Genomic DNA, 11,329 nt, shown 5'->3' on the forward strand with positions numbered 1-11,329 from the left:
GCATGTTGGTGAAGGATGCAGGCGTCCAGACTAACTCTCACAACTTATTCTTTGTTCTCATGGTTGATGCAGAGCAACAACTACAATTTCACATGCAGGTGGTCAAGCCAGACAACCGCGTTAGGAGTTAGGGGACTGGTGCTAGCCAGGGCAAAAGCAATTTCACTCAGGTAACTGGGTGGCATTTCGAACCACTCCGGCCGTGTAACCCACAACTACCAGCGTGGCGAGGTATATTTCAACAATCTAAGCAATTTGCCTTTTACACAGTACAACTATATTCTTTAAAGGCAGTGATTTTTAACCTGGGTTGCACGCACCCCCTGGGGGGAGTGAGATGCCCTTTCTGGGGGTGCGAGACGTGACCACATTTTTTGTTAAAGGTTAATTATCGAAACACAAATTAAGCACGGGTCCGTAAGTTCAACCTCCTTTGTTTGATCAAACCCTATGTATTTAGTAACATTATATTAACAAAAAATATGATTTAGAACCAAAGGGGTTGATAAGGCTGCAGTAAAGGTTAAGAACCGCTGTTTTTACGACCACGGGAATTATTCAGAACCGCGTTGAGTCGCTCTCATACCGAATGGGTAAGGAGTCGTTAACCCAATGGACACGTGGGCGCGTGCAGCTGTATCAGGATAAAATGAATCGACGACGCAATGAACGATACATTACGTTAATGTCGAAGGAAGCCAATGAGCGTCAAGGATCGATGAATCATGTGCGATCCACAAATCGTCGGTTTCCATCCAGATATCATGTGACACGAATCACTTTTAACGATTTAAAAATGTTGAATTAAAAATACCCAAGCTTGTGTTCGAGCATGGATCAAGCATGGATCAAGCATGGTATCGTTAAAAATCGGTCGATACCCGTACCAGTATATGGGCAAGGCCACGCCCAATTACTCCATATAAGGGCCTATATCATTAACATATTTTGTATACCTGCCACAGGGCGTGGGGGAGGGGACGCGAGCCACGCCTCCCTCATCGACCAATCACCAAGCGTAGGGGGGGGAGGCGGTGGGTGGGCGGGTGGGGGCGTTGCAATTTGTCCAAAGCGCGCGGCCAATCAAATCGCCGCCGCGGCTACGCGAACAACAACAAACCCGTGGGGTCTCCGCCCCCCACCACCACGCCACCTCCCCTCCCACCACATCGCCCCTCCCCTTACCGGGTTTTTCTTGTGGGGGTGGGGTTTAGATGTGAGGGGGAGGGATCAGTGGGGAGAATGGGCGGGGTTTCGGATTAAAGGCGGGGTTTCGGTGCGCTGGAGGCGGGGTTATTATGGTTTTAGGGCGGGGGTTAGGGAAAAGAGGCGGAGCTTTGGGCGGGGTTTAGTGAAAGGGGCGTGGTTTAAGTGTGTGGGGGGGGGGTGTATTGGGCGAGGGGCGGGGTTTGACGGTGGGGTGAAGTCAACAGAGTTCATTCGCTGGCAATGGCGACAGCGCTCGTCCGTGCGTCTCGCCGCCTCTGCGCCGCCCGGCTGAGCGCGCCCGGGTCGGCGGTGGCGGCAGGACGCGGTGGGCCCGGGGCTGCTGCGAGCTCGGTGGCCTCTCCCGATAAGGCGGAGAGGGAGGCTCCGCTCACCGTACGCAGCGAATGCGACGGGGTCAGGCAAGTTGTGAGCCCCCTGTCGCAAGCACGCACTTTGCACATCGCATCATCATCGTCGTCGTCATCGTCGTCGTTGTTATTATCGGCCGCGATCTCTCCGCCGCTGGACGGCAGCGTTCCCGAAGCCGTCGCTCAAGGGGTTCTGCATGCAGACATTGCATTGCGTGCGAAGATGCAAAAAGTGATGCAAATTAAACATTTCGGATAAAGTTACAAAGTTACGTGAGCGAGCGCCGAATTAGGTGAGCACCTACGCCCGGCTGTCTTTGTATCTACCCACACACCGCACCAGACCAAGGACTCTTTTGAAGGCAATCGACCTCGGGCAAACTCGAACCCCCGGTGATCGAGGTTACAGCGCAGCGCGCTAACCACTGCGCCACCGCTCCTCCACCGGCCACTCCGCCCACTGAAGGTTAAATGTTGAGGTGTGAAGATGCATCGATTAATATCGATCCTTAGCTCTCACGATACACGTTTGCATCTGACCGTTTTTGTAAGGTGATCGATGTTTTTGTTATTCGTGTTTGTACAGTAATGGGTTCACCGTTGTCATATCCTCTGCGGCCACTAGAGGCCGCTACACTCACCCATAGTTTAAAACTCTGACCCTCAACCCGTGGACTTTACTTCTTTTGGGTGAGATGAATGATGTGTTTCGTAAACACGATGGAGGTGTGATGGATCATCGAACGTGATTGTTGCTGCCACTGCCCTCTGCTGCCCATCCACGTAGCCCCCCCCCCCCCCCAGCCTACAACAGCGAAATCAGAATATACTGGAAGAATCCGATGATCCACAAAGCTCTTTCTTTCACAGATGTGCATGGTGGTCATCAATCCAAGCACTGCCCACGGTCAACCCTGCTTAGTTCCTGAGATCGTATGCGATCATAATGGCCAAAATGTTAGCCTGCTGAAGCATTTTATTTCTTAAGACTATGCTTCTGACGGCAATGGAGAGGTTTTAAGTGACATGCATTGGCAGTGATTTGCAATAATTTTAAGGCACCTTAAACCTTGATTGCCATTCACAAGGCAAGAGGATCCTGGCCATTGCCCTTGATTGGCACAACACCTCACTAAGAGTTTATTTAGCCAGGCTCCTCTATTTCAATATTTACTTGACCTCCAAAGTTTACTCTTACAGTATTCCAGCATCCGGCTTTATGTCATCATTAACAATGCTTCTTTATAGGTTACAGTTTGGAGCAGTGGCTTTGTTTTTAGAGTCGAGAATGGAAATAGTAAAAGAGTGGGTTTTTTTTAGCAGCTGTGCCTATATTATTGTAAATTGGGCAATTTCTGCATCCAATAAAGCCACAGGAGGTGGTATCAGATTGGTACCCACAGTGTAACTTCTGGAGCAGTGGCAAATGGATTAGAGCACTGTGCTGTGCACCCGGTGACCGTGAGTGTGATTCCCAGCCACAGCTAACATCATCAATGGCAAGTGATATCTGATGAAATAGTCTGGGTGCTCTGCTTCACCTGTATGGTGAAGTATGGCCAAACAACCTTCATGACGGACATGACATGGGGAAGGCTACATCCAGCAGTAGATTGACAGTACACTAAGCTACACTTTCCATTAAGCAAGACTTGTTTATGGCACAAAACGGATGAAGAGCAGGTTGTGGTAAAAATTCAAATCTGGCATTAATCTCCAACACTGGTGAAATAATAATCCAACTTGTTTTTCTTGTAGCAGAGACTTTAGTAATTCTTGGCTACGTCTCAAATCATATGACTCCAGCCATGACGTTAGCAATTACAGTCCATTTTAAATGTGATCATTCAAGTAAAGATTTAAAAGTACATTTTTCTCACGTAAGTATTATCCATATTTGAGTATTATCCACATTTGATCTGAGCATCTGGTGAAAATCCACAATTCTATGACAGGTCTCACTACCATAAATCAGCTGAATGTAGTGACAGTGTACAACTCTAATCCTATTAATTGGAAGTGGGGTTAGTGACTTGTATTGTGATTAGATCCACCTACCTTATGTCAATACTGCAATTACCTGTAAATGCATTCAATCTCGGCAAATCACAAGTTAAGCAGGTTTGAGCCTGGATAGTGCTTCTATGGGCAATAATTATGCACAAACATGGTCGTAGGACTGTAGTGGGCTATGTAGTGGGCAGCAAAGGGCAGTGCAGAAAAATCCATTGTGTAATTCCATCCTACATCTGTGCTCCTCGCCTTCGTATTGACCAGTGTGGTGAGGTATGGTCCGAGAACTCCCACGACTGGTAAAGCATGGAGAGTCTCTCATCCAGCATTGGATTGGTGAAAGGTCTGTACATATGCACAATGGAACAAAGTGGTGTCTGGTGGCCGTATCAGTAGAGTTCTGACAATATCTGTACGGCTTATAAGTGTTCTCCTCTGGAGCGCATGGATTTTTCTCTGGGCTCTGGTATCCCCTACCACTTGCAAATATATTTTAAAATAATAATGGCAAAACAGGGTAACAAAGACTTTTAAGAAAAACAATTCTTTAAGAAACAACAAGGTGTATCAGGACAAATTTAACAGTTCATGATTTTAACGTGCAAGCTTAGTTTGTGGATAAGTGAATGGCAGGTAATAAATTGGACCTCTTTCATATATTTTTCTCACCCACAGAAGCATAATTCTGAACAACCCTCGCAAGAGAAATGTGCTGTCACTCGCCATGCTGCGCTCCCTCCGCAACGACCTCACTGATGATCTCAACAACCCTGCGCTGCGGGTCATAATCATCTCTGGTTTGTCTCTACTTTACCTTGCTACAACACCACCACCACACCTTGCCACACCTCACCCAATATGCATGTGTCAGCTATAATCGGTCATTATGTTCTTTCTCTTAAAAAATAAAACGCTTCGTGTTCCAACACCACTCTTAATCATACTCGAATAACCACATGTTAGTGTGAATTCATATATATTTAGTTTTTGCAATTATCCTGCATGGACTATTGCCATTTATTAATTTTATAACCTTCCACATTCATAGGCCATAACACTCCAAACCTTCATCCTACTCAAATAAAAATAAATAGATATCCCATTTTAAAATGCTTCTTTGGTATAGTCACATGTCCAATTTGTCAGTCAAATATAAACATGTCAATTGTTTCAGTCAATTGTCTGTACTCGATCATATCAAATGTGACATTTACTTACACAGTGAAATGCCCCATCGCTTAGTGTGATGTTCCCCTGCTCAGCGCAGCTGTGGGTCCTGTCTTCTCGTCGGGCCATGATCTGTCGGAGTTGACGGCGGAGTACGGACGAGAGCATCATGCTCGAGTGTTTGAGACCTGCACGGAGGTGATATTAACATTCTGATAAGCCATCAGTGCAAGCACAACCATGAGATGGCACACATGCCCATGACATTCAGACCACAACACAGAAAACTTCACACCTTCTCTACTGACAAAGACAAAGATCCCCCGTATAGCCTCAACAGACTGTGAGGGCAAGTGCTGTTTGCAAGCACCTATGAAGGCCGGCATGGCACACGAGGTTGTTGGTGTCCAATGTCACAACTTTTAACTACTCAATGCAGATTTGATAATATTGTGCAATTCCTCTGTCATTAGTCATCCCCCTTTTAACTTATTGGCATTAATACCACATACTTCTACTGCTTCTCCAGGTTTCAAGTTTTATTGCTGTTTTAACCCCTTCTCACAGATCTTCTTTCTCTGTAAAATGCCGTTTCTCCTGGCACCAGATGTCTCTCACTGATTATGCTAAGATTTGGTGCTTCTCTTTGTTCAAGGGCCGGCTAAACCAGGTCCACCAAACCTCTTGGAATTGCTCATTTCATGAATGGTCTATTCCATTGTGCTTGAATCCAGATACACATTTTCATAGTCCTAGTTTCCAAAGAAATTGTCTGAAATTTTGAGGGAAACCAAATACTTGACATGCAGCCATTGTTCAATAATTATAATTAAGAGTTTTTGTATGTTGTCATTTTCAGGCAAAAAAGTTCTAACCAAATTTTTGTTTTTTTTGATGTGCCACAACATCTTCAGAATTAACAATCGATTGCACAAGATCAGCCATGTACGTGCTATTTTGATTTTTTATTGGATTTATAAGGTGCTTAAATGCCTCGGTAACTCAAAGCGCCTTATATGACGCCTCACCCAAACCATTCCAATATCTTGCTGCAACAGTCACTCTCCAGTACGCGGTTTGCACAGTACCAACCTGCAAATGGGGCATTTGCCAATAGCGGGTATATCACCCAACCTTCCTATGACAATCAGCCACCCACATGAGGTGTGTGTGTTTGATTCCCACCTACCGCCAACAGCAGTGACGATTATCTGAACCAGTACTGGGCCTCGCCTAGGTCGACTCGGCCTTGAATAAGTATCTGCAGTGTGTAAACATCAGCCTTGGTGGAGACAAAGGTGGCCCGGCGTGGCATTGGCCACTCCCCCCCCCCCCCCCCCCCCCATCGTGTGTGATGCTGGCCTTCATAGATGCTCACTAACAGTACTTGCCCCACCAGTATGTTAAAGGCTATACGAGTTGGGGGGTGGGGTCCTTTGTATTTGTCGTCCAGGTCATGCGCACGATCCAGCGTTTGCCGGTGCCCGTGATGGCGAAGGTGGACGGCCTAGCGACGGCTGCGGGCTGCCAGCTCGTGGCGTCATGTGACGTGGCGCTGGCGTCGGAGCGCTCTCGCTTTGCCACGCCCGGGGTGCACGTCGGCCTCTTCTGCTCCACGCCCGGCGTGGCCCTCGGCCGCTCGGTGCCCAAGAAGGTGAAAGTGCGACTCTCGTTCGTAGATGCATGATCCGAGCGGTGGTGTGAATGAATGACCGAATCACCCAGAATGCACCCGATCTTGTTATAGAGCTCATAAGCTGTGCAGAGTTGAGCCTGGATAGTGGTGGGATGGGTGACCACAGTGTACAACTACTGTTTATATTTTACCAGGTAAGGCCCACTGATCTATATAGCTCTTTTTCAGAAGTGACCTGGCCACAGCAAAGGAGAGCTCAACAAAGTGGCTTATCATGTGGAAATGTATAGCAGCCAAATACGCTAGATGCATGGTTATAAAAGTGGAGGGAAAAACCTGAGGACCCGGAGAAAAATCCACGCAACCAAGAGGAGAACATGCAAACTCCAAATATACAGGCATCATGGTCAGGGTCGAACCTACGAGCTCCTCCATACCAGGCGAGGTCGTTAAGATCTCGCCACTGTGGCTAAAGTTGCTACAGACTGCAAGGCTACATGGATGGCAGTAAAAGGCAGTTCAGCAAAATTTATTGTATTAAGATATCAATGCTCCCCACCTTTACCAACCTACACACAATTAACCCTGCAACCCACACTGCGTGGGGAGGCCCTCATCCAACAGTGCATTAAATAAAAGGGCAGTACATGTACATGTAAACCACACTGCACATATGTACAAACATTCAAACAAACATGTATAATACATTGGCATATACACACAAAAGTGCACAAAAAAGACAGATTCCCTGTGATACAATACAGACTAATGGAGCAACTATCGTTATCGAACTGCTATGTTGAGTAATTCCTATTATCTGTCAAAAATCACGGTTATTGGGAACAATTGTGCTGTGGATAATGAGTTTTCACAGGATAAGAGTTGTTCACTGCACACGAGACAACATACAACACTTAGTCCACTCAATACATGATGCAAAGTACCCGATGCATGACATGTATCCTGTATCAGTCCTGTAAGTTTTTAATATGTATACATGTTTCGCTGCACATCTATGTATGCGTGTGTTCGTAACACAGGTATAGCTAAATATGCATTGCATGTTTCGAAATATGCATATCTTTTTCCCAGCATAACATACATGTACGCATATACGACAGATACATTCTCTTTTTCACCCCCCAAAATATAAAATTACATGTTTGTTCAGGGCTCACATAAGCCCTTCTGCACCAATGTTTTCCAGCAGCATTGGTTAAAGCAGCACTGCGATGTGCTGTATTCCCTCGGGGGGTGGTCGCCTGCTTAAACAAAGCTGGCTGGGGATTATGGCTTGGCATCGCGATTCTCGGGCAAAACGCCATGTCCTGTTGTGGAGCAAGTGCGATCTGTGCATGCTTTTGCTTGGGCACAGCGACGCACGAGTCTTGATCGTAAATTGAGTGTAATCGGTTTTATAGAAATGTTTCATTGTCGGAACATTAGCGCAAGGCACATACCCCGTTGCCCAGCTCGTAAAGAACCAGCCTGCATCCCGTTGCTTCGTAATGTGCTGTGAAATTTAAATGCCCGTTTAACAAAGCCTTTCTGTGCTGGAAATATTCTTTTCTAGGGTAAAAATTAGGCATTGCTAGTTGGCCGTTTAGTGGCTCCTTTTTTGGTAATGTTATAATTTAAAACCCATCAGATGTATTCGTAAGTGGGAGGCGAACGCTGGGCATCAGGCATTTTTCGGATGGCTTGCATGCCCAGTATACATGCGCACACATACACACACTTCAACCCGTGGGTGGCTGATTCACACACGCAGGCTGAGCTAGAACTTTCCCCACCCCCGCACGCTCCCCATTCACACCTGCATCCTTCCTCTATCCCTTGCGGCCGATATTTCTTTTACGATGTTTTAATTAACGAAAAAATTGTGCTTATTCGCAGAAAAATCCCCGGCAGTTATTGCACACCCACTATATATGCATGATGGATGGGGGTAGCATCCCCTTGCGGGATGCTATTGTGGGATGCTACTGCCATTCATCAAGCTTATATAGTCTTAGCGACATCCCTGTGCATGGGAAACTAAAAACGAAAAAGCAAATAACGCCGGTCGCCCACTTACGACCTTTCCGCGCACACACTCGTTTCCGCCCAGGTGGCCATGGAGATGCTGCTGACGGGCGAGCCCATCTCGGCGTCCGAGGCGCTGGCGCACGGGCTGCTGAGCCGCGTGGTGCCGGTGGAACGTCTCGACGGAGAGGTGGAGCGCGTGGCGCGCTCGGTGTGCCGCCTGAGCCGCAGCGTGCTCGCGCTGGGCAAGCGAGCCTTCCTGGGCCAGATGAGCCGCGACTGGGACGCCGCGTATGCGCTAGCACAGGCCGCAATGCTCGATAATCTGCAGCTGCCCGACGGCCAGGAGGGCATCAGGGCGTTTGTGGAGAAGCGGAAACCTCAGTGGGAACCGGTGCCCGGGCCTGTTCATGACGGAAGTGGTCGTGGGGATGGCGCCAGAGATTGAGAACACCCCCACCCCCCCAGTGGTGTCATAGGTATTGAATTGGTATCTCGAGTTCTGGGTTGAAGCATTCTGGGTGCCCCTGTAGTGGCGAATAAGAATAATAGACATGCCTGGAGACTCGGTGTCTCTGTGCTAACACTTGAGGATGGGTTCCTTTCTTTCGTGGCCCATATTGGCATCGTGGGGTGGAGCGGTGGCGCATTGGGGAGCGCACCGCGCAATGAAACCAGTGTCATAAGTTCAGTTCCCGGCCATGGTTAACATCGGTGGCGATCGACGTTTGAACTGCTCCTGCGCCCCCCTTACCTAACCCGTGCATACAAACAAGGTCTTTATCTAATTCTGGGTAAAGAAAGGGCTGAAATATATTCAGAGCTTTGTTATCCGACTATATAAGTGACTGACCATTATTCCGATATATCGGTTAATTTACTCCTAATCGAATAACACAAAAATAATTGGAAAAAAGTCTCACCTCTATTTCCATTTGTGCCGCTGGTCGGGAGGTTATTGGCGAGGCTTGGTGATGTCATCGGCATCATCAGTCTCTTTGCACTGAATGTGGCCTTGTAGGGGGTTTCCTGCCTTCAGGAAGCAGGATATCGAGGTGGTGCTATCTTTATAAAGGAGTTCCAAGTAATTGACCACAAAACACTAGTCGATTATAACTTTAAGCCGATTAATCGACTTATTCTACAATTCGTACTGGCTCTAATACTATCAGAATTAAATGTAATGGCTTGGTAGCTATTTGAACTGTTTTAGGTACGACAGCCCTTGTTACACAGCACTGAACCCACTCGGTTTAAACCCTCTCTCTCTCTGGGTGTCTTTCCAATTGTTGTGTCTATAGGTACTGAGCCACCACCTTGGAATTCTGGCTTCAAGCCATTTGGAAAACATAGATTGAATTATTGGTTCTTCTCATACAAATATATGTTAAAAGACTTGTGATATTGCCATCTTATACAGTTAACATTGATCAAGGTTCACCCTGAAAGCTTTTACAGTATTTGGCAGATACACACAGGACAAATAATCCATCAGCATAGGTGTAGACGTTGCAGGCTAATATGTCGGTGGACCCTTGCAGGAGGAGATAGTCAATAATGGCTCTTCCAGAGTTGTTCTCCGACGTCACATACAGCTCCTCTGCTGCTTTCAGAGGAATCGGGAATTACGATTTTGATTAAAAATATCTCCACACTGTGCCCAGACTCACCAGACAGTGCAGATGGAATTAAGATGCTAAATGCAAGAAAACAAGTGCTTTAATGTTGACCTATGCACCTGTGACTTATTCATATGTAGCCTGTGGGGTATAATTAACTGCCCGTTTACATTTTGAATTTTATCCCAGCTATCCAACATTGAAACCATGCGCCGGTTTCAGTCTTATTGCAGGATCATCGGCACATTATATCCAAACCTCAAATCGAGTTTAATTGTTTTTAAATTGCCTTTTAAACTGAGGCTGCCATGTTTTGTCTGGTTTATGATTCTCAATGAGAGAACATTTTCTTCAGAAATATTTAACATCTGCCGTGCACAATGAAAATCAAGTGGCCTATTGAGCAGGTGCACACATCTTAACCTAACTTTGTTGAGTAATTTAACACTAATGCATTCATACGTAAAAAATACACTTGTGGAGTGTTGTGCCTATAAATGTATGGACCCCACTTAAAATGCATTTTTAAAAGGCGATGTTTCAAATGCAACATAATCACGGTGATTCCAAATTCTGGGAGCGAAGGTGGATGGGATATCTATGTAAAATACAGCTGGGTTGCCCTTGAATTGTAAATTGCACGAAAATCCTAAAACAATGCCTGGAGAATAATGTAAGGTAATCATTTCTGGTAAAACAATATTGTAATATTCAATTGGTGAAGTCAGCCTAATTAACTTTCTATCATCATTTGTTATTGATAAAGTTCTCTATGCCCACAACACATTGCCTGGCATCTTGACGATGCCTGTCCACAATTGTGTTACACTGTGTTACATCGGTGTTCTTGTGGTGCATTTTGTGATATACAAGTTGTGTATCGATCCAACACACCTGCACAATATATTTCTTTTGAAGTACCATCAAGCAACGTGGCCTTGTTTTAACTACATATATGTTTACTGATTTAAGTCTGAAATAAAAATGTGTACCGTACTCTTATCAAGTTCTAAGTATTAGTAAAATATAGTAGTTTAAAAGTGAAAAAGGGGTTGGGACTGATCATTATTTTATCACTCAATTGAGCCGATGTGCAAATGCTGGTGCTAATTCTACTCCAAACCCTGCTGCTAACCATATTCGTTGTCATAACCTTACTCCTGAATTTAGACTTAACCATCACCTTTACACTCAAGGTCACCATGGCCGATGCCACTGAATACTACGACACTGACCTAAAACTGGTGAGATCCACAAAATATTATACAGTCAACGCCTGATTCTCCAAAGAT

At 45.9% G+C, this 11,329-nt stretch overlaps 1 protein-coding gene across 3 annotated transcripts; it reads left to right on the forward strand.

Annotated features, from left to right (window-relative positions):
* The first annotated feature begins 1,427 nt into the window (after positions 1–1,427).
* On the forward strand, positions 1,428–11,085 carry ECHDC3 (enoyl-CoA hydratase domain containing 3). Of its 3 annotated transcripts, none has more exons than XM_078594197.1 (5): positions 1,428–1,628; positions 4,266–4,387; positions 4,858–4,955; positions 6,211–6,411; positions 8,504–11,085. In XM_078594197.1, exons 1-5 carry the CDS (start codon positions 1,450–1,452, stop codon positions 8,864–8,866), a joined length of 963 nt encoding a protein of 320 aa, XP_078450323.1. In that variant the 5' UTR covers positions 1,428–1,449; the 3' UTR covers positions 8,867–11,085. The 3 variants fall into 3 exon arrangements, with proteins under 3 accessions (XP_078450323.1, XP_078450325.1, XP_078450324.1); XM_078594199.1 differs by lacking the exon at positions 1,428–1,628 and adding an exon at positions 1,635–2,056; XM_078594198.1 differs by lacking the exon at positions 1,428–1,628 and adding an exon at positions 2,063–3,933.
* The last annotated feature ends 244 nt before the right edge of the window (positions 11,086–11,329 follow it).

Source organism: Lampetra planeri, chromosome 5, assembly GCF_965212315.1.
Source record: "Lampetra planeri chromosome 5, kcLamPlan1.2.h2, whole genome shotgun sequence".
Lineage (NCBI taxonomy): Eukaryota > Metazoa > Chordata > Hyperoartia > Petromyzontiformes > Petromyzontidae > Lampetra > Lampetra planeri.